Raw genomic sequence first — 23,479 nt, forward strand, 5'->3', positions numbered from 1 at the left:
AGGTTTGCAGGCAGTAAAGCCTGAATGGGAGTCTAACAAAGTGAGCAATGTCTGAGTGCTGATGTTGTGGTAAATGTTAAGCTTCCTGCATTGCAGTAACCACCACTATCACTTGCACCACCTCATCAACCCTGTCACCACAGGGCTGAGCACAGCCACTGCAGCCCCAAGTCACTAAGTTTTCCTGCATGATGTAGAGCAACGTTCCTCAGGGAGGTGATTGTGCACTGCTTGCTGTAACAGGGATTGGGTTTTAACAGGGAACAAATAGGCACAGTGAGGGTGCAGAGACACTGGGACAGGCTGCCCAGTGAGGTTGTGGATGTCCCCTGTCTGGAGGGCTTCAAGGCCATGTTGGATGGGGCCTTGAGCAACCTGGGCTAAAGAGAGGTGTCCCCTTTGTCTCCACAGGATGGGTTCTTGCCAAAGGCACAGCAATGCCCTCTGCACAGTGTACTGCTTGAAATCTACTGCCAGACTATTTTGTTTGAGAGGCTCCTCTTTCTGTCTTAGGTAGGATGAAACAGAGTCCCTTTGCGATGAGTCTTCTCTGGGTGCAGCTGGAATGATTAGTAACAGGGTGACCAGTGGCAGAGGTAAATGAGACAGCCACAGCTTGTACCCTTACCTATTAATGTGTCTGAGAAGGTTTAACCTTCATAGGCACTTTAACCACAGCTAAAGATTGTACCCAGAGGAGGAGGCTGCGTAGCTGATAAAAACTACACAAAAGCATCCCCAGTTTACTAAAGCTGGCCTGGAGGACAGACCTCAGATAGTCCAATCTGAGATAGTCCAATCCACACCTGAGGTGAAGAAGGGAAGCCACTTCTGACTCCAGTGACCACGAGCTCCCACATCTATGGGCAATTCTTTACTGAGGCTGAACTGGAAGGCTGTCACTGATACAATCACACACAGTGAGTTCTGGAGGAAAGGCACCCAAAAACCAAATAAATTGGCTCACTATCAGCTTGGAGGGGTTTTGGTCTTCAGCTCTTGCTGTGACTGCTCACTTCACTGAAGCTCACTGCGCTGAAGTGCCTCTTCAGAAATGTTTTCAGCCCCAAAGCCATATTAATTTTTAAAATGTTTTTCTCAAGCAGTGCAGCAGCTGTGCAGTGTGAAATAGAAGACATTTTTCTCTCTTTCCCTGAGCTGCTCTAAAAATCATCAAATGGCAAACAGAGAAGAAGGAAGGGGGGGATTTCTATTTCTGCTATGGCTCTTATATAAAATACAAAATACTAACACCCCACCTCCCCAAGCCTCCCCCAGTGCATGACTGAAATGCCTTCAGATATTGAAGAGTTTAAAATAAATTACTCTGGGCATAAAATATTCTTGAAACCCTTAATTCCTGCAGCTGGAAGGCCAAAATGCTGAAATGCAACTCAGAGCCATGAAACATAAGCTTAATTTCTATCATTTACAGCACATTCACATATCTGTAAATATAAACATATATAAAACCAAACCTAGACACAAATCCACTGCATTTATTTGCTTTGCTTTTGCTTTGAATTGAAATGTGCCACCTCTGAGCCTAAAATTGTGCTTTTCACAACTGCAAATTGAATAAATGTCCAAGCCTGGTTGACAGGGCTGCATGAAAGCAAGCTGTGGCTGCCTCTTGCCCTCCTTAGAATTGACAATAAAGGTCTGAGCTGGACAGAACAAGATGCAGCCCATGTCTTGGAACTGGTCCCTTCCTACAGACACAGCAGACTCTGCTCTACACCACTCATAACTGAAGCTTTCCTTTGATTCAGAGTATCATGAACACAGGAGGGGAGACCTCATTGCTCTGTAAAACTCCCTGGAAGGAGCTTGGAGTGAGGTGGGGGTCAGTCTCTTCTCCCTAGTATCAGGTGATAGAAGGAAAGGAAATGGCCTGAAATTGTGCCAGGGGAGGGTTAGGCTGGAGATGAGGAAAATTTTCTTTGCTGCAAGAGTGGTCAGAGATTGAAGCAGGCTGTCCAAGGAGGTAGTGGAGTCCCCATCCCTGAAGGTGTTCAAGAAACCTGTGGCCGTGGCACTTGGGGCCATGGTTTGATGGCCATGGGGGTGTTGGGTTGCTGGTTGGCCTGGATGATCTCAGAGTTCTTTTCCAACAGAAACAACTCCATGGTTCTATATCGGAATTACTGAAGGTAGATCAAATGGGATCTGCTCTGAGAGCAAAGAGCTTCTGCAAACATACAAAATCCTTTCTGAGGTTCAGTGTTTGAATGGCAGACACTAAAAGTCACAAACCACTACAATGTAGAAACTTCCAAGCATTTTTTCTGTAGCATACCTAGGTGCAGACACCACACCAATATCCCACTTCAGAGCAACCTGGGATCCAAAGGGGAAAACAAGAAGCCATTTGCTGAAGGTTTTGGCAGATTTGGTTTGATTTTTTTTTAATGGTTTAGAGGTGACTCCTTTCTTGTTTTCAGAAACACTTTAAGAGAAGGAGTGAGAAAGCAAGGGGTTAGAAGAAGAGACGCAGAACTTTGAGTCCCTCGAGGGCTGTGGCGCTGGTTATATGCAGAAACAGTGGCATCTAGTGGGCAGGTCTTCAGGTGAGAAACGACTCAAGTTAGATACTGAAAGGGCTTGTAGTGACAGGGTGAGGGGGAATGGACTGAAGCATGAGGAGAGCAGAGTCAGACTGGAGATGAGGAAGAAATTCTTTACAGTGAGAGTGGTGAGACACAGGAACAGGTTGCCCAGGGAGGTCAGGAATGCCCCCTGCCTGGAGTTGCTCAAGGCCAGGTTGGATGAGACTTCAAGCAATCTGGTCTAGTGGAAGGTGTCTCTGCCCATGGCAGGGGGCTTGGAACTAGATGATCTTTAAGGCTTTTTCCAACCAAAAGCATTTTATGAATCTATGCAGACCAGTCCTTGAACATGCTTGATCCAGCTCAGTTTTGGGGGATGTCAAGCACAGCATAGCTTTGAACGAAAGCTCTGGGTAAAGGAAGAGAATAAAAACACAGGAGAACTGCCACACCGAAGGACTCTGAATAAAGCTTGTTAAAATCATTTCTGTAGCTGTACCTAAGTGTAATGTTTATGCAGTTTTGGAGATGCCCTATATGAGATCCTCTAAGCCCTAATGTGGAAAAGCAAACTTCAGACCAGTAAACAATCTCTGTTTTACACATTTTCTTAAGGATTAGCTCAGTGTTACTGAGGCAGACCTAGAACCTTCCTAATTATCTAACTCCTGCCTGAATATAACTAGTTGAGGGTTTTTTTTTGTTTTAGAAAAGTACTTCATTCCACTTTGGACAAATGAAAGCTGGCATAACTGGGCTGAGCATGAAGGGTTTCACTGCACAAGAGAAAACAGAGCCAGGATTTCACCTAATGACTTTAACTTCAACAGAGATATGCAAATTGAGGTCTGTGTATTGAGAGTATTACAAATGAAGCACACAATAGCAGCCTGATTATACTTTTTTACACTCCCAGATTTAATCTCTGATTTCATTTTGACAGTAAGGGAAAGCAAGCCTTTGATGCTTTGAGATTTAAATTATTTCCTTGGAATCATCTAGGAGAGGTCACTTACTGGAAGGGAAGTACATTAGAAGGACTGTTGATCTGCTTCAGCCTATCAAATGCTCTATTGCAGCAGTAATTACCTTATGTCTTTGCTACAAGTCCTCAGACTCTTAATGTGAGTGCAGTGCGAAACTCTGGAAGTTACATTGGTCCATTCATAACTAATTCTGTTGCCATTACAGATCATAAGAGTCATGTAAGAGCCATCAGAACATTTCTGATGTTGTTTTGCAGATGTCATATGTTTACCAACTAACTGCAAGATATTCTTTACCAAGGCATAAGTTATAAAGGCACACAGGCAGAAAAGGGATGTTTGGATACATGTGCCTGATCTGGCAGAATTATAAAAGAAAGGGAAAAGATGTGCAGAGAAACTACAAAATGATGAGACTGCTCCATGGTGCTGCCCAGCTGCTGAACCTAGAAAGTTGTCTGACATCCCTTTAGTACTGCACAACACTGAGCCTCGCTCCAGTGATTTTTGTCAGCATATATTATGGGAGACTAAGGTGGCAATATCATCTGAAAACTGATTTGAATCAAGCTTTTATTATGAAGCAATGCAGGAAATACTCATCAGGCAATGAAACAGAGAGTAGCATTGCAGAAATGTTATGCTGTGTCTTCATACAATATTGGCATTTAACCCAGAAAACTGTAATTCAGGATTCCTCCAGCATCCAGAAAGCTGCCCATACAGAGAGCTGCCCATCCAGAAAGCTGCTGAGTGTGGGGTGGGCAAAGCCTTTAGACTGGATGCACTAAATCCCTGTTGCAGTGTGGGAGACAATGTGGGTTCAACCAGTGCTCAAGGAATTGTTCTTCTGATCTCTGCTCCAGGCGCTGGAGGTGAAGCATATACTCCTGTTAAAGACAGGGAAAAATGATTGCATCACAGAATCACCCAAGCTAATGTCAGGGCAGCAAACCAGGAGAATTTTACAGCTAATATAAAAACAATTAATTTATCCCTTAAACTGATCAAATATAGAGAAACTCTGCTGCCAGGCAGCCTGCCCCAACCTAGCTATAGACAGTGAAAGACATCAACATCCAGATCAGTAAAGGTGCTGAGCAAGAACTTTACAATATTCATAGGAATTATGAGTAAGAAAAGAGGAATTCTGCATACACATTCCTTATTTGCATAGTGACACAGAAACCTCTGCGGGTCCTGAGAGGACAGAAGGATTCTCACAGATAGGCCTGTCATAGCCTCTTTTGAAGATGGATTCCTGCTGATTCAAAAATATTAACCCTTTGCAGGATCATGTGGCAGTAGTCTGAAGGGCTCTAGTAATCAGCATGCATCTGAATTCTGTGAGAGATAAACTAATGTGAATTATCTCTTCTAATGGATAAGGGGGTTGGTGTAAGCAGCAAGTTATCAAGCTGAAGTGGGCTGTGAACAAAAAACTCGGCTTCTATCAGGAACAAAATTTAGCTTGAACAAGTTGCAGCCCGAGCACAGGAGGGCTCATAAGCTTTGGGAACAGCAATATGTTCAAAGGACACCCCCCAGGGCTTTGCAGAGGAGCTTTGTAGGAGTGGAAGCTGCAGTGTAAACCCTTTGCATGGCCAAGACCTCCTGCTGTCATCCAGCTCTCTGCTCTTTGTGCTGACCAGAGGGTTGGCACACTGGGTGCCAGCAGGAAGCCTCCGTATCCTGCCTTCTACTGTGCTTTCTATCCTTGCAGCATGGGGAGACTTGGCTCAAACCCCTCTGCATCATGAGCTGAGGGAGAATGGGTCTGTGTGGCTGAGAAGATGGCACATGATGAAGAGCAAGGTCTTGGCCACAGTAAGATTAAAACATTCTGGTAATATAAATGACATTTTTTGAGTCCTCAAAGATGCAGGTCTTGCTGCCTGCAGCTGCACAGGCTTCTTCACTGAAGCAGCTCTGTCAAAACCAAACAATGTCACGAAGAACTGCAAATTAAACTGCCCAGCTCAGCAAGATCTGGCCTGGTACAAACAGCTTTTGCTAAAAATAGCTGAGCAGAGATGGGTTCATCCCAATATTCATTTCATTCTGTCACAGAGAACCCATAGCAAACCCCCTGTCTCTCTTGAACTGGGGAGTCCAGAACTGGGCACAGTATTCCAGGTGTGGTCTCCCCAGGGCAGAGTAGAGGGGCAGAAGAACCTCCCCAGACCTGCTGGACACACTTTTCTTCGTGCATCCCAGGATGCTGCCAGCCTATTGGCCACAAGGGCACATTGCTGGCCTGTGGGAAATTTGCTGTCCACTAGGATTCCACATAGCTCAGTCCTGCCAGGTATCATCACCCTGTGTATTGCAGGGTTCAGAAGTGTCCAGCACCTACCCAGACTGAGCCCCTTGTGTTTTTGCCACACGTGCCCAGCCTGTTGTGTGCTCTGCAACTTCTGGGGCCGGTTGCCTCTTCAGAACAGTGTTGGTTTGGCAGTTTATTTACTTTGGAAAGAAACAGGCAGTCATTTAAAAATACCTTAAGTACCTCTTGAGAAGTGCAGGATTATGTGTTAGATGTTGTCAAAGCAAGGGAAACAGAAGGCTCTTTAATTCTTTCCCTTTTTTCTTTTGTCAAAATATGATTTAGAAATAAATGAAGGCAAACCTTGCGTGCACAAAAGACGCTGCTGCATTAAGCTAGCAACTAAAACCTTGTGCCATGTCAGAACAACCCATCCTCTGGCATCCATAAATAAGGGTATGAAAGGAAGTGATTTTAAAAGCTACTTCAGAACTACCTCAATCTCCACACTGACCACTGACACCTACCTCTCCTTTCTGCCTTGAGTGCAGAATGTACTGCAAGCAGAAGACATTTCCTGTTATTTCCTTTTTCAGGGACAACCTGAGGAAATCCACATTTCTACAAATGAAAAGCCACTTTCTTCTCAGTAATTTAATTGGCATTTTTTGAACCCTGATAAATCATTTCCACATTCTGCAAGCACACATTTCCTCAGCAATGCCCAGCACTTACAGAATGATAATTAACAGTGATTGCAAGAATGTTAAAGGGGGGAGCTGTTAATGATACCTGGAAGAACTCAGCTGCCTAAAAGGGTGATAGCCATAATGTGCTGCTTGGGATGAGAACTACAGAAACTTAACACTAAGCAATAATATATTTGGGGGGGGTTGGCATTGTGGTTTTGGTTGTGTTTTTTTTAATTAGATGATGTAATTTTAAAATAAACATCACGAATCACCCTCATTGGCTCATCAGGGAAACCAGCTTTCCTCGGTCTGTCTTCACGACGACTCCTCAGAACCTGCTTGGCATCTTTTTCAGGCAAAATTGGTGAAGAGTCTGAAGACAGAAAAGCAGACATTTGATCAAAAATGCCCCCCAAAAAGTGAGTCTTTTATCTGTCTGTTGTCAAACAAAATGTCTCCAAACCTGAGTTTTGTCTAGAGACAACGTGTTCTTTCATTCCAGCCCCTTCCCAGGGGATATTGCATTCCAGGAGAGATGGGTGGAATTTTAAACCATTTTTATACTCCTGCTTTCTATAGTTCTACCAGTATGGAGCCAACCCTACCTATGCCTGCTCCTCTCTAAAATGAGAAAAGATAACAGCACCATCTAACCCCAGATGTTAGCAGCTCTTCCAACTCTTTGCTCTTTTCTGTGGTGCTTTCCTTTTTAGGGTTCTTTTTTTTCAAAGTAGTAAGTCAGGCTTTTGTCGCAGAGGAGAGATTGCATTCAGCATTCAGCTTGAAGGACCTTGGTAAAATAATATTAAAATAGTAAGCTAGCAAAATTAAACATTGGGGGGGGGGGGGTGTTTACAATGAATGACTACAGTGTGGTAATGCAGAGAGTCAAAATACCCAATACAATAGCAGGATTGTTTAAAAAAAAAAAAGTCCTGGAAAGCCTGCAATATAAAACTAGTTTAGCATTAAACATGAAATATGAAGACACTCAAACACAAGGCTGATGAACTAATACTTTTATAACATGCTGTGCAGCTGTACACACACATATAGGTTTGTTTCAGATAAGCTCCTACCTGATAAAGTGCTCATCAGGACCAAAAAGGAGACAAGCAGAAGTAACTTCTGCATTTTGCTCTTGCTTTCTCCTGTTCTCTTCCAAAATGAGTAGCACTGACAGAGGCACTCCCCTATTTGAAGTCACAACTGTTTGTTTATGCTTTGACTACTTGCAGTGATACCATGGTTCTGAAGACATCTGGCCTCAAGTGTTGAATTGGGCTATTATCTGCTTGCACATTCTCAGCATAACTCTGTTCCTGAGGGAAAGAGAATAGAAGACCTCTTTTCCACTTCAGAGTTACACACTGGGTAGTTTAAATTTGTGAAAACAAAACACATCACCTTCGTTTAGCAGAGCAAGGAACGGGTTTGGCTGCCTAAGTTAAACAATTGGTTTTGAGAGGAAACAACTAGGACGAGAGGGAATGGACTGAAGATTGAAGAAGAGAGACTTAAACTGGAGATTAGGAAGAAATTCTTTACAGTGAAGGTGGGGAGACACTGCAACAGGTTGTCCAGGGAGGTCTTGGATGCTCCCTCCCTCGAGGTGTTCAAGGCTAGGACGAATGGATGAGGCTTTGAGCAACCAGGGTTGGTGGGAGGTGTTCCTGTCCGTGGCAGTGGGGCTGGAACTGGATGATCTTTAAGGTCCCTTCCAACCCAAACCATTTTGCGAATCTATGAATTTCCCCTTAGTGAATGTTAATGTCAAAGGCAGCTGCAATGGGGCCCCCTCCTCAAAAATTATCATTAAGGTTGGAAAAGGCTCCTAAGATCATCAAGTCCAACCTTCTATCCAACACTCCATTAAGACCATGTCCCGAAGTGCCACATCTACTCACTTTCTGAACATCTCCAGGGATGATGACTCCACCATCTCCCTGGGCAGCCTGCTCCAATGCCCAACTACTCTTTCAGTAAAAAAAAATCTTCCTAATAGTCAACCTAAATGTAACTCCACTCCATCACAGAATCACATGTTGATGTGGTTTAACCCAAACAAAGACAAATTATCATTGCTGAAAAACACCACAGGGAGACTGTTAGCAAATTAATAGAACCATGCAAAGGAAAATTCACATAATCCTTCTCTGTTCAAGACAAGTTAGTAGAAAACAGGATTATAAATGTCCTTAGCAGTGGGGAGTAAGAATGGAGGTTAGCAAATTACTTGGCAAATAGCTAGTTTCCAACCTGAGAAATGTGACCATCTGGACCTCTCCTGAGCAGTGCCTTGCTGGACATACAGCACCAGCATCACCAGTTTGTAGGAAAAGAAATGTGTCCCTTTGACACATTTCCTGTGTATGAAATGAGGAGTTCGAATTCACCAGGGGCTCATGTAGGAGGGGTGTGAGTGATGAGCATTTCCCCTCAGATAGGAAGGTACAGCACAACCCCATCCCGGCTGCACCACAGGGATTCAGCTGGGGCTTGCCAGCCTGGCACTGAGCAGGTCTTTTCTCAGTGCCTTGTTATCTCCTAAAGAAGTGGAGTTTATTCTGTTTGTGCCACTGTGTCTGCTGCTGAGTGACAGTGAAATCTGGCAGAGAGCTGTGGGTCTCAAAAATGTTAAGATGCAGGAGGGATCAGGAAACCAAAGAGCAGGTCAGAGTGGGGCTCCACAAATGCTCCTGGGATGGCCATCTTCAGTGTCCTTTGGTGAAAACCAGTGAGACATCTCCTGAGCCAGCCAGGCTAGACAAGCAGCACTGCTCCCAGTTAGTGAGGCACTTGTATGTCTGACGGAACTATGGGGTAAGACAGAGGGTCCTGTATGTTTGAAGGCTGGACCGGAGTATCACCAGTGACGGAGACAAAGCAGCTCTGAGATTGTTACCTCAGGATGGGGTTTTCCTTGGAAATCCGAGTACTGTCAGACTGTGGAGTACTTGCCCTTTACAGCAGGTGTTTTAAGACAGCAGCAGCCCCAAATCCAGGAAAGCTCGTGTATATTGTTTGAATTTATTGTTCAAGGGACTGGTTCCAAAGTGCAAAGCCTGTAGTTCCTAATGGCAGTGACTATTTGTTTTAGATCAGCTGTCGGGGAAGCAGCACGGTATGTAAGGGCAGAACGACATTAGAGGGGGAAAGCACGTACGGGTGGGGTAGCACAGGAACAAACACAAGAACTCAGCCCAAAGCCACCACCAGCATTTCCCAGACTCTTCCACTCAGCCCTTCGCCTCGCCGCTGCGGCCCTGGGGCCCTGCGCCCCAGCGAGCTCCCGCCCCGCTTCTACTGCAAAGGAAGCCGAGCTGCCTGTCGCGACAGGCGGGGGCCACCAGCACGGAATGCGTTGGCGCGACACAAGGCTGATGAATCCTCCCCGCCGTTTCCGGGCGGCGCCGGTCGCCTGGCAACCGCCCTCGGCCGCTGCCGCTGCCGCTTCCGCTTCCGCCGCATCCCCGGCGGCGGTCGCCGCTCGTCTGCTTCTGCCGCGCTGCTGCTTAGCCCAGCGGCTGCCCCTGGGGAGCCGCCGCCAGGAGCTCCCTCTGCGCTGTGCAGCGGGGGAACGGGGGCGGACGGCGGAGGCCCCCAGCGCAGAGCAGCGGAGGGGGCGCGGCGGTGTGAGGGCCCGGGGGCTACGCCGTGGGGCCGTTCCCCTTCCTTCCCGCCCGTCCTCCCGTGCAGAGAAGCCCGAGTGGAAGCGGAGCAACCGGAGCCGTGAGTCGGAGCCCTCCCGTAGGGCGAGAGAAGGGCCTGGCCTTGCTCTGGACCTGGGCAGGCAGCGCTCGCCCCTGGGCAGCCCTGAAAGCCTGCGCTCGGCTGGGAGGTCAGATGTGGGGGGGCAGGAGGTGCTTGGGCCCTAGTAAGGGATTATAAGATGCTCCGTGCAGCTGCGCGTCGGCTCCTTGAAGCAGGGAACCGTGCCCGGACCTGCTCTGCTGTCTGCCCGGGCAGTGTGAGGGGCTGGCCGGCGAGGTCGAGCTGCTGAGGGATGGAAGGGCTGGGGAGCAGGAGCGTCGCGGCCTCCTCGGGCCTGGCCGACTGCAGTCTGGTGTTCTGGACGCTGTGCTCCGTCCTCCTGCCGGTGCTGATCACCCTGTGGTGCAGCTTCCAGCGGTCCCGGCGGCAGCTGCTGATCCGAGACATCTTTCGCAAGAGCAAACATGACTGGCACTACACAGACCTCTTCGGGCAGCCCACCTACTGCTGCATCTGCGCCCAGCACATCCTGCAGGGCGCCTTCTGCAGCTGCTGCGGGCTGCGTGTCGGCGAGGGCTGCCTCAAGAAGGCCGACCGGCGATTCCTCTGCAAGGAAATCATGATGAGGAGCAGCGCCGGAGCCCACAGCTCGATGCCGCACCACTGGATCCGGGGCAACGTCCCACTCTGCAGCTGCTGCATGGTCTGCAAACAGCAGTGTGGCACACAGCCCAAGCTCTGCGACTACAGGTAGCACCGAGGAGTTTGCTTTGTTTGAGAGTGATGCCATGTCAGTGTTGGGTTGTGTGCAGGGTTATTGGGGCACAGCACCCCAAAGAAGATCCTGCGGTAGTCAAATGTGAAACTGTTAGAAAACAACCTAAAGGAACCTAAACTTAAAATGCTTGTGGGTAATTTGAGTCAGATTAAGAGTATGGCATTGCATCTCATGCCCACTTCTCTTAATTGCATTACTCCAGCATGATGTGCTAGCCACTGTGTAATTAGATTTAAAAGGCTCTCTATGCCCAAGAGTTTTTGCTTTAGACCTTAAGAAGGGTTTAATGCACTTGTGATTTGTGCAGTGGATAGCCAGAGCAATCTGAGTTCATGATCCAGGGCACCAAAATGTCACGGAATCATAGAATGTTTTGGTTGGAAAAGACTTTCAAGATCATCGAGTCCAACCACCAGCCTGAACCACTGTGACCCAAAGTGCCATGGCCACAGGTTTCTTGAACACCTCCAGGCATGGTCACCCCACGACTCCCCTGTTCCTATCCCTGACCCTTCTTGCAATCTCCAACCTAAATCTCCCCTGGGACAATTTCAGGCTATTTCCTCTGCTCAGTGTAACCAGAACAAACAACTGTCCTGTAGCAGGTTTAAGGAAGCAAAAGAGGAAGTGGAAGCAGAAGGAACAGGAAAGGGACAAAGACAGGAAAGGGAAAGGAAAAGGGAAAGAAAAGGAAAGAAGAGAGGGAAGGGAAGTCACATGACAGCCATAGTATCATTGCTACTCTAGTTGTGTGCTGGATTAGTCAGAAGGCTCCAAAAATAGCTTTCACATCTGCTTAAACCAAGGCTTTGGATGGAGCAGAAAAGGATTAACATTCTGCAGAGGCTGGCAGTGGATGTTGCAGCTCTTGTTCCAGTCCCTTTTCCAGGACAGCTTTTAGAATATGTCAAAAAGCTGAGCAATTTTGCATGATGAAATCCCATCAGCCTTGTATAGTGCTGTGTAACCTTTCAGGTTTCAGACTTAAAGGGCTGTTGGCAATATTAAGAAATGTGCTATTCAGCATTATTAAATTGAACTGTGTGGTTTTCTCCGGGCTCTTTAAGGATCAAGAGTTCAATTTCTCATACAGGCTTCCAGTCTGTTATTATTGCAGACAAGCCAAAGGGATACTTACAGCACCTGTTTGGGGAATTGAAAGGAACAGAATTCATTTAAAGCATCTGTGTTTGGTTGTTTTTTTCTCCACAGGATTCAAATGCTTTTCTAGGCTTAGAAGCGCATCACCAAGTTGCATCATTTTCTGTAGCCAGCACAACCTGCAGGGCACACATGGTTCGCTCTGTAATGTGCCTAGAATATAGGCAATATATAGAATATGGGTTCAGTAAGGCAAAATGCAAGGTCCTGCACCTAGGTCAGGGCAATCCTGGATATCAGTACAGCCTGGGGGATGATGGGACTGAGAACAGCCCTGTAGAAAAAGACTTGGGGGTGCTGGTGGATGAGAAGCCGTCAGTGGGCACTTGCAGCCCAGAAGGTCATTGGCAGCCTGGGCTGCATCAAAAGTGGTGTGGCCAGAGATAAAGAGAGGGGATTGTGCCACTTTGCTCTGATAAGACCTCACCTGGAGTACTGCATCCAGCTCTGGAGCCCTCAACACAGGAAGGACATGGACCTGATGGAGCGCCTCTGCTATGGGGACAGGCTGCAGCGGGACTGTTTCCAAAGGCCTGCAGTGACAGGACAAGGGGCAATGGTTTGAAATGAGAGAAGAAGGTTTAGATTGGATGTGAGGAATAAGTTCTGCACTATGAGGGTGGTGGAACACTGCAACAGGCTGCCCAGGGAGGTAGTTGAGGTCTCATCACTGGTTATAATGGAGGTCAGGCTCCAAAATGCTATGAGAAACCTAATCTAGTGGAGGATGTCCTTGCTGACTGCAGGGGGCTAGGACTGGATGGCATTTGGAGATCCCTTCCAACCCAAACCATTCTATGACTCTATGATAGAATATTACAGTGGTGCTTGTAAACATCAGTGCTCTTCAGCAAGTTGGTCCACCTGAAATGAAGGAGCAAAATCCAAGTGCCTGCTGTCTGAGGATTTATTTTTTTTTCATGGCTTTTGGTTTGTTTTTCCCCAGATGTGTGTGGTGTCAGTACACTGTACACGACGAGTGCATGATGGATCATTTGAAGACTGAGGAGTGCACATTTGGAGAATTCAGAGACTTAATTATTCCACCATATTATTTGTCTACAATCAACCAGCTGCGGAAAGACAAAAGAACCAGTTATGAAAAGGTAATGGGCTGCTGCTTCTTGGGTTTAGAACAGGAAAACCCCCAAACCCCACGTCCTCAGACTTGGACTCAGCACACTGTCAGGTTAACAACTGTCAGGTAAATGGTTCAATGTATCTGAAGGACTTGCAGTGTGATTTAGAAGGTGTTTGGTATTCGTTAATGTGGTAGCTGAAGCATGAGCAGACACTGGGGGGTTGTAATTCCAAAACAACCCTGAGATTTCTGCCCTTTTCTTCCTTGAATGTGTTGTGATTTTCCTGCCACTGTGTTGATAACATTGTAGAATTTGTTGTTCTAAGCCCGGTAGAACAAAAATCTTCAACCTTGGTGTGTCAGAAGTGTTTATTTCTGGTTTGACTACTTCAGACTAATTGCTCGTTGCAGCACTCGGAGGGGACAGGTTTTGGAGCAAAGCTGTGCAGGTTTTCAAAGGAGCAGTATTTGCATGCCTGCCTGATTTTTCCCTTCTTGCAGGTAGTCCCTTACAGCAGGAAGCACTGGATGCCAGTGATCGTCCTGGCTAATACTCGCAGTGGGAACAACATGGGTGAAACTTTGCTGAGAGAGTTTAAAATTCTGTTGAACCCTGTTCAGGTATGTACAGTGAGAAGCCACCATCATAAAACAGAAGCTTGAACTCGACTAAACACCACCTTGCTTACTTGGTGGCAGTAGATATTTAAGATCTTTTCAACCCAAGCCATTCTATTTGTTAATGTAATACTATGAATGGAGAATCTTTGTTTTGCATTAGAGGGAACTTCTTGAAGTTGTTTATCTGTGAGGCAAACCCTGAGTTGTGTTCTGTGAACTTACAGAACTTTCTGTTTTCCTTTCTTCCAGGTTTTTGATCTAAGCAAGACTGCACCTGCTAAAGCACTCCAGCTTTGTCTCTTGCTGCCTTGCAACGCTGTCAGGGTTCTGGTCTGTGGTGGGGATGGCACAGTTGGCTGGGTCCTGGATGCAATTGATGAGATGAAGATAAAGGTATTGGGCTTTAAATTAAAAGATGTCTTAGGGCGAAAGGAGTTTTGGAACTGCTGAAGTGCTACACCCCCTCTCTTACCTGCTTTTATTGTTTTCATCTTCCTGAGTAAGCCTGCAGAGAAATATTTGCAGACTTCCTTATTTGTGGTGGGGGATGAATGCATCTTGCTCTGAGTCCCTGTAGTTCAGTAAAGCTATGAAAGCTTTAGGTTTTAAATAACATTTGCATTTGTTCTTTTCAGTGAAACAAGAATATTTTATGCCTTATTCTTTCCTCTTTGTCTAAGCAGATTTATTTTGTTGTTGACTGCATCAATAACAATGGTTAATGTGCTCAGCCTGCTTCTCTCTCCTAGCACACTCAATCTTCTTTAACAACCTCATCATTTTGCTAGCTCTGCTGCTTTTATTGCCAGTGTATGAATGAATACAGTGGTTTGCTTCTTATCCTATGTTCTAAACAACCTTATCAGTCTGCAGCCTCACCTATTAGCAGCAAGCAGAGAATTTGTAGGTACTGATAAATTAGAAATGCAATAAAGTGTAACCATAAAGGCTAATGAACATGATTATCTGGGTACTTGGCCTCGGGCACTTGATATATTGTCCCTCAGAGGCAAAATAGTTGATGAAATCTGTGTTCTTTGTTTCCAAGTATTCCAATGGAGCCATTGGAGTTACATTAATACTGCTGGGATTATCATCAAACCTTCTGGTTATCAGCAGCAGGTTATTTGCTCCCTTCATTTATCTTGACTCTCAAATAGAGGTTACCTGGCTGATAACTCATGTAGAAAAAATAGTAACCACTTAGTGCAAGTACTTTTCAGAGCTGACTTTCAAAGGCCAAGGTACATCTGAAATAGCTGCTCCTGCTTCAGTGGGAAAGAGAGCTAAGACCTTTGCTGAGGTGGCCGCTCAAATGTCTGTCACACTGTGATCTGCAAAGGGGTCTAGCATCTGCAGCTGGTGACAGCTGGATCTGTGTGTGTGAGGTGGCATTTCTGAAGCTTAGAAACTGACTGTCCTCTTGAGTATGTGAATTTGTCCCTGGTTGGATACACCCCTGTCCTTCTGGTGGTTAGACCTAAGCTCACTTCAGTCTGTAAGAGCATGTTGGTGATTGCTGTGCTCCACAGCCTTTTGGGTCACCTCTCTCTTGGTGTTACTATCCTTTCCCAGAGACATATGCAGTAGTAGTATTAGTAACTTACTATGGCTGCAGCACAAGGAAATCAGATGAGAAGTCCAGGGTTCCACTTAGAGGTCCAAAGCACCATTCTTCTGGAGGCATGCCCTGCTCAGTCCTACCCACACCTTGTTTCTATGTTGTGTTGGTATTCCCTTTCCTTCTCATTGTCTAACATTTCCTTTGTGTTACCCCTACACCAAGTACTTAAATGTGCTGTCTCTGTCCTAGCACTGCCAGTTCAATCCTCAGCACAAACTGCTTTTTTCCTTAGGAGAGAAAAGGAAGGCTGAAGAAGGAGCTGATACTCTTGTTTTTGTATCCTAGGGGAAAGAATGTTATATTCCACAAGTTGCAATTTTACCTCTGGGAACAGGCAATGACCTGTCTAACACACTGGGCTGGGGTGCAGGTTATGCTGGAGAAGTCCCTGTGGAGCAAATCCTACGGAACGTCATGGAGGCAGATGGAATCAAACTGGACAGGTAAGGAACAGGGCAGAGATGAGTTCTGTAGAACCAAACACTGCTGCAGCTCTGCTGATGGCTGTTTTCAGCACTGTACTGCTGGAGAGAACTGCAAAGCAACTGAGGTCCAAAATTAGTCTTTATTTAGTTGTTCTACAAGGCTCAGTTCTTTCATAATTTAACTAAATTTGAGTCCTTTGACTTGGTCTCACTACAGAAATGAGATTCCTGACTGAGAACAGTCTGTCAGGAGTCTAAGTCATAGCTGTTGTTTTTCAGATGGAAGGTTCAAGTAACAAACAAAGGATACTACAACTTAAGGAAACCAAAGGTATGGTTTGCAAGTATAAATATGGATTCTGTGGAATACCTCTGTGTTTATACCTCTCTGGTAACTTCCCCCCCATTAAACACCCTGACTTTTAAGTCCTAATAATAATATTTAATAAGAGCCTAACTGGAAGTTCTGTCTTGCAGGTATTCACAATGAACAACTACTTTTCTATAGGACCTGATGCTCTCATGGCTTTAAATTTTCATGCTCACCGTGAGAAGACTCCCTCTCTGTTTTCCAGCAGAATTATCAACAAGGTATGTTTGGTAAAGTGCCATTTTCTCCTTGCTGGCTTGACTTAGACCTGGTGTTTTGCTTTACATTGCTTTATTCCCCTGCATTGTCTTTTCCTAACTTGTTTTCTGTTCTCCTTCTTCTGTTGGTTTTGGTTTTTATAGGCTGTTTATTTTTTTTATGGAACCAAAGACTGCTTAGTACAAGAATGTAAAGATCTTAACAAAAAGGTTGAGGTAAGTTTCTTAATTTGCTGCTTCTCTGGACAGTCAATGGGGTGTGAAAACTTAACTTGTGAAAGAAAAGGGGAAAAGCTTTGCAGTTTTCAGCTACGTGATATTTGTGTAAGGATTGCTCTGGACTTGGAGTATCTTTCAAGTTCCTTTAGCTATCTGCAGCTTTCTTCTTGGAATTCAAGGCTTTGAGCTTATTGAAAATTTTCTACAAATTTTTCTGGCCTTGTCTCAGTTCAAGTACTGATGGTCAGATAAAATTTGCCTTAGCCCCAGGGACTTGCATAAGTGAGAGTTCCTTTCTCTGCTAACAGAGATTTGTTACATTTTAGGCTATCTTGTAAAATCTGAAGCCATTTTTTTTAAGTATGAAAAGCAAACAAGTTCCATTTGTACAGGGCCAGCTTTTGTTCAGCTGGAAGCCTTTTAAATGCATCAAGAGCTGAACTGGCTGATGTTGAAGTACTGCTTTGAGCAACAGTAATTAACTTGTGTTTGTCTTTTAAAGCTAGAGTTGGACGGTGAGCGAATCGAGTTGCCCAATTTGGAAGGCATCATTGTCCTGAATATTGGCTACTGGGGAGGTGGCTGTAGGCTCTGGGAAGGAATGGGTGATGAACCTTACCCCTTGGCAAGGTACACAGTGCAGCTTTTTTATTCCCCTTTAACATTACTTGTAGTGGAAATAGCTCCCTCCAGCAAGCTGTCCTTATGTGGCCAGACCTGTCTGGAAGTCAGAAGGAGTCCTTGTGACCCTAGGCCATCTATGAGTTTTCATTTCCTTTGTGTTAGAGAATTGTACAGATTTATGGAAGAAAAATCCACCTCTGCACCTTGGAAAGTCATCTATCCACAGGAGCTAGCTGGAGTGTATCAGCTGGGCTGTTGCTCCATACTTGTGTTCTTATGTGGTTTGTTGTCCAGCAGAAATAGAAAGTTAAACAGCTTTGTAGAGTAGCATTTGTCCTCTCTGTAGGAGTAGCCATCAAAGGGCTGTGGAACATCTGGGCAGGTATTTTACAGCTCATAAGCATCACTAAAAAGTCTCCTTTTTTTCATTGATAGGCATGATGATGGACTTCTGGAAGTTGTTGGCGTTCATGGTTCTTTTCACTGTGCCCAGATTCAGGTGAAACTAGCAAATCCTGTGCGCCTAGGGCAGGCACACACAGTGAGGGTAAGTGGGGCCTAGCAGCCCACCTCGGGTTTAATTCATGGTGTAGAATCTGAAACTCTCAACTGTCTGAGCTGAAGCTGCAGTTTGAAGCTGAGCTGGGTGTTTTTCTTCTCAGTAAAAAGTAATTCTGTCGTAACTCACAGTACTCTCTTGTTGTGGTTGGTGGCCTACAACAGTCCAACAGGCACAAACTGGAATCCAGGAGATTCCACCTGAACAGAAGGAGAAAATTCTTTGGTGTGAGTGTGCTGGAGGCCTGGAGCAGGCTGCCCAGAGAGGTTGTGGAGTCTCCTTCTCTGGAGAAATTCCAAACCTACCTGGCTATTGTGATCCTGGGCAGCCTGCCATGGGTGCACCTGCTTTGGTTGGACTGGATGATCTCCAGAGGTGCCTTCCAACCCCCCATCAACCTGGAATTCTGTGAAATAATTGTATGCTGAAAAGATGAAGCATCAGTGGTTTCAAAGTTGCCTTGATTGCTCCTGGGAGCTGCTGTGACCCTGTGCTCTTTGTTCAATGCAGCTGATCCTGAAGAGTTCCAAGATGCCAATGCAGGTGGATGGGGAGCCATGGGCCCAGGGGCCCTGCACTGTCACCATAACTCACAAGACTCATGCACTGATGCTGTACCACTCGGGGGAGCAGACCGACGACGACGCGTCCAGCACGTCTGAGCCAGAGCCCGCCAGGGAGCAGACAGATGAGGATGAGTAGATCTGGTGGAGCTGAATGTCATGCAGCAATGGACTTCAGCTCATTAAACCACTGAGAACACCTAATCTAGCTTCAGGTTTATGCTGTAAGGTTCATACTTGTGAGTGAACTAGAGCTGAGGAAAAAGCCATGCTGTTACCTGCATGAAAACTGTCACAGCTGAACTCGCACAACTGGTTTGGCTTTCAGGTCAGTGGTGATGCCCAGCCTGCCTGGCTGGAAGAGTTAGTTGCTGGAGTGGCAGGACAGAGATGCTGCAGCCTTTCCTTGCCATGCAATCAGATCTTCTGCACATAATGTTTGCCAAGTTTGATGCCCTTGGGAAGGGGAACAGCTGGGAGTTTGGCCTGCTTCCACTTGCCCTCTCCCCCAGAACAGAAACCCAGACCAAGCAGGACGTGGGCTGTTTTCTGACAGCAGACTTCTCCTGGTTGCCATCTCTTCTTGGGAGCAAGACAAATCCTTACCTGTTCACCAGCTTGTGCAGTGTATATCTAATAGGCTTGACTGGGAGAGCAGAGGATCTGGGAGCTCTTGGGAAGGCAGCTAGGAAGAAAGATGCTTTTGGACCAGAAGTTTCTGGAAAAGTTCTGTTAGCCAATGACCTCTTTCAGAAGCTTTGTAAGCCATAAACAGAGTACTCCTGAGGTCCTGAGGACTCAAGATACAACTTTGTGACTTGCACTGAATGATCCTGTGACTGATGCTGCTTCAGGTCAATGAGAGACTACTAGTTTTTGTAAATGCAACTTTGTAGTTGTTGGGGAGGCTTCTTGGAGGAACACTTGAACAAAGAATCTGTCTTTTGTTTTTTAAGCTGTTTAGAGGAGGGGTTTAAAGACATAATTGGTAGATGTGTTTGTTTTTTCAAGCCTTGTTGAAGGTCTTGCTTTGTAACTACCTGGAAATAGTCAATAGTGAGTCAGTCTGTTAACTGTTTCAGTTTTAAGTGTGGAGGTTCAGAGTTGTTTGCAGAGGTTAGCATGTCCTGACCTTCATGTGTGTAATTTGATTGTGAAACAAGAATGGAAGCATTTGGTTTCTGCTTGGCTCTTAGGAGTCAAAGATAGCTTGATGGACCTGAAATTCGATTTTAGGAGAGAAAAAGATTGATGGTCTGTGCTGGCAGTAAAGTCCTGCTGTATGGGGTCTCAGCCACAGAAACTGTCAGTTTGGCATATCTGAAGCTTCTCAGGTTCAAAGCTTCTCAGGTGAAAACATCTTCACAGCTAGCAAAGTAAAAACCTGCTTCCTTTATCCTATTCTATCCTAGGTACTTTAAGCCTGCAGCAGGTAAGAGCAATGAGTTGAGGCTTCAAACTTGTCCCTAATTCAGTCAAGTCCAACTGAGTCACTGAAGGGATCTTCCAAGCTGCAAAATAATTCATGCTGAATGTATCTTGCACAAGCCAAGACTGTAAGAGAAGTTGAAAGCTTCAATCAGAGCTCTGAACATTGCTGCTTTTCTCAGAACTCCCCCAGTCTTTGTTTGTTTGATGCAAACTGAAATTGATACCACAGGGTGAACTTTTCGCAGCAATGCACGTGGCATTTGCATTAATGCTGAATGGACTGTTGAGATTTTAGAGGAATTTGTTGCACCCATGGCAAAGGCAGTATTTTTTAAAACCTTCAATTGTAGTCCTCTTTGGAGAGCATTTTTACCTTGATGGGGTTTTATTGTAGAAAGTCTGTGTGCTAGATCTGAAGTACTACTGATGAGCAGTGAATTTATACCTGCCTGAAAATGTGATGAGTGTCATGAACTGTAGAGCAGAAGCCACTTGTAAATTCCATATTCACTAGCCTTATGCACTTCATCTGAATTATTTTATTGTGTGTAAATATGGAGGACAAGATAATAGTTGAATCTATGTTTTAAAAAATGGTTTAAATCTCCCCTAAGTCCTCTTTTTTTTTTTAATTATGAGGTTAAATTTGTATTGGCTTCAAGAATTCTATTAATTAAGTTATTAATTATTTAAATAACTTGTAACTATCAACAGCCTAAAAACAGTGAAGTTCTCTTCTTGGGTCACCACTGTTTACAACCAAATGACAGGAGGAGCAATGTCTGTGCTATGAAAAGCAGAGAAATGACACCACTGGCTACTGGATTTAGTCATAAAACAGTTTAAAGAGTTACCTGCAGTTGATCAGATTGTTTAAATTGGTTTATAGCATAGTAAACTTTAATTATTGAAGAACTTCACTCTTTCAGCACCTAGGATGTCAGGAGGTTGAAAGTCTCCCAGTGGGTGAGCTGGCTTCTCCTCTTGCACTTTGCCTGAGTGGGCACTGGTGGTGTTGGGCTGTGTGCATGCAAGGTCCTTGTGCTTGCTGCCAGGCCTAAAGGTGTGCAGTCCTCTGTGAAATGTCAATCCACCACTCCTTGGGGGGAAAGAAAGGAGAACTGGAAGTGAAAGAAGCATCTCTCTGGGAAAACCACTGGAGAATGGTTTTGTGTGTCGTGGACAGACGGAAGTGAAGAAGTTTGTGTTTCACAGTGACTGTCAGTGACTGCAGTGAATGCCAGGTAGCAAATGTAGCCATTATAAGCATGAGGAGGCCTCTTGGACAGTTGTATTTATGGTGTGGAGAATACTCTGTGAGGTTCAAGTGTCCAGTTCCAAATCAGACATGGGGTCATCCTTTTATTGTAACTACATGCAGCTGTCATACACAACAAAAAATAGCTCTTTTTAAACATACAGCATTAGCACTGCAGGCTGCTAGGATGCCTTGTTGTTTCCAACACGCTGTCCCTTGGTTTCAGGGTATCCTCCTTTCTACTGTGTTGCAAATGGGGTTAAACCCTGTTTTATGTTGCTTTTATTGAACTGTTTTCAGTCCAGTCTAAAATTCCAGAGTCTGTAGGCTCCCAGATTCTAATGGAAACAAAAATGAACATTTCTGATTTGTAATGGAGCTGTAGTTGCTTAATACCTTGTGTGTGATGTAAGTGTAAAAGTGTTCTGTGGGGTTTTAATGTTGCAGGTGCATGAAGCACCGGCACAGCCGCTCTGAAAAGCTGGAGGTCCTGTAGTACATGTTTTACCCAGCAGAGGGCGCTCTGCACCTGGGTCGTGATCCAGCACTGAGGAACTCTTTCCCCTACCCTGTTCCTGGTCAGTACTGGAAAGACAAAGTCGTGAGCAGTTTGTTCTGGCAGTCCTTATGCAGCACCCCCTTGGGTGAAATGTACAGGCTGGATAATAACAGCAGAAGTGAAATCACAAAGTTTAGGTTTTATTGCTGCAGGCACTTCAGTGTGTCTGGGTTTGGTCAGATTCCAGGACATTGCTTTTACTTTGGGGTTCTCAAGTCCTGTGGCATGCAGTGCAAAAACTGAGCATTCATGGAGAGCCTCTCTGGGGGTCTGGTTTTACTTTGGCCAGTTCTTTCTGGTTCTGTATTGTGTTGCACTGAAGCTCACAGTTTTTAGTGTGTGTGTTACTGTATCTCACTGCTTGAAAAGTCTCAAAGCACTGTGGTTTAGCTGAGAACAGCAAAATCATAGCAATGTTTTAGTAGTTACACTTTTTTTACTTGGCCACAAATGCTTGTTGGTAAAGCACCACTGTAACCTGGGTAGTTAATCTCTGCTTAGCAGTAGAACACTTGGGAATCACTGCATGTGTTCTGACTGAAGACCCTGGTTTGTTCTGCACTGCATGCTGACTACTAGTGGTTTTCTTCCTCTTGGAAAGGAAAAAGATTTGACCCTTTAGTTAGGAGTAAGCTTGGATATATACTAGGAGTACATTAGTACCTGATGGATCCTGCTGAATGTGAAGCACTGCTTTGAAAATGCTCTGACTGCTGCTGAGAAGTGAGAGCTGCTGCTGGAGCATGGGAATGAGACAGCAGGACACTTCTTCATTTGGCAATTACATACACAGAGAGCATCTGTGCATTCCCTGCTGAGCTTGCTTCAGGCCACAGGTCTGAAAACAGAGCTTGATCCAAGTGTCTTGATCTTGCTAAGAGAGCAGAACACCCACTTCAGGTTTGGGGCATCTCAGGGAGAGACTTGTAGCTGGAGTCAAGCCACATGCCTTGACTAAACCTAGGGATGGGGACTTACATGAGCTGAGGATCCAGCTCTTAACCTGCTCAAAAGTATGAATGTATTCAGCACTGTTTGCTCCTCGCTCACACTGCCCTCTTGGCTGTGCTCTGTACCCTCGTGCTGTCTGTAATCCATCTTTGGTGATGTTTCATTTGCAAATCGTTTCTAGAATCCAGCATAAAAATAATTTTAAGAGTAAGTGGGCATGTTGTGAGTTCATTGCATTCTGCCTTCAAACTTTACACCCCTCAAAAGCCATTTTGTCTGATCCCAGCTGTTGTAGTCTCAGAGTACCTCCAGCAGTCTTCTCTTTTTAGAGGTTTTTATAGCTAAACAGAATGGATTTTTATTTTTGTAGCTTGGTAACTTCAATATGTGTAGTAGCTATTTCTCTCCAGTAAGTAGGGATCAGAACAGTGTGAAAATGTTACTTTTAAGAGCTGTAGCTTTAAAATAGTGGTAACTACATACAAGAACATACCAGCATGTTAACAAAGATCTTCTTCAGCTTGGAAATGCTGTGATGGGATCTGTAATGATTGTGTTCGTGAACATATTCTCAAGTTGCACTCAGTAGGGGGGGGGGGATAAGCTTAAAATGCAAGTAATAAACACAAAAGTAGAGTTTATAATATCTTGGAGAGCTTTACATCCAAGAAAGGTGACACTTTGGGTTCCCCAGAGGGCAGTAAGGAAGAGGATGGATCAGTGTACTTGTGCCAGTGCAGCTGTTTCCTTATGGTGCAGTTTGAGGTCTGTATTATTTAGTGTCCAAACATCAGCAGAAGCCATCTGCACCATTCCCACCTCTCAGAAAA

At 45.2% G+C, this 23,479-nt stretch overlaps 2 protein-coding genes across 3 annotated transcripts; one reads left to right on the plus strand and one right to left on the minus strand.

Moving 5' to 3' along the window:
- Nucleotides 1–4,257: 4,257 nt before the first annotated feature.
- Nucleotides 4,258–7,675, minus strand: C20H17orf67 (chromosome 20 C17orf67 homolog). Its single transcript, XM_009911491.2, has 3 exons — nt 7,573–7,675; nt 6,766–6,866; nt 4,258–4,425 (listed from the first exon to the last, which is right to left on the minus strand). The coding sequence occupies exons 1-3, from the start codon at nt 7,625–7,627 to the stop codon at nt 4,309–4,311; spliced, it is 273 nt and encodes a 90-aa protein (XP_009909793.1). The 5' UTR covers nt 7,628–7,675; the 3' UTR covers nt 4,258–4,308.
- Nucleotides 7,676–10,147: 2,472 nt separating this feature from the next.
- Nucleotides 10,148–20,491, plus strand: DGKE (diacylglycerol kinase epsilon). 2 transcript variants are annotated; one of them, XM_054170578.1, is made up of 11 exons: nt 10,148–10,957; nt 13,093–13,252; nt 13,729–13,848; nt 14,098–14,241; nt 15,758–15,915; nt 16,177–16,228; nt 16,375–16,488; nt 16,630–16,701; nt 17,207–17,334; nt 17,764–17,875; nt 19,863–20,491. In XM_054170578.1, exons 1-11 carry the CDS (start codon nt 10,500–10,502, stop codon nt 19,869–19,871), a joined length of 1,527 nt encoding a protein of 508 aa, XP_054026553.1. In that variant the 5' UTR covers nt 10,148–10,499; the 3' UTR covers nt 19,872–20,491. The 2 variants fall into 2 exon arrangements, with proteins under 2 accessions (XP_054026553.1, XP_054026552.1); XM_054170577.1 differs by having other exon boundaries at nt 10,149–10,957; nt 18,398–20,491.
- Nucleotides 20,492–23,479: the final 2,988 nt, after the last annotated feature.

Source organism: Dryobates pubescens, chromosome 20 (assembly GCF_014839835.1).
Source record: "Dryobates pubescens isolate bDryPub1 chromosome 20, bDryPub1.pri, whole genome shotgun sequence".
In the NCBI taxonomy this organism is placed as follows: domain Eukaryota; kingdom Metazoa; phylum Chordata; class Aves; order Piciformes; family Picidae; genus Dryobates; species Dryobates pubescens.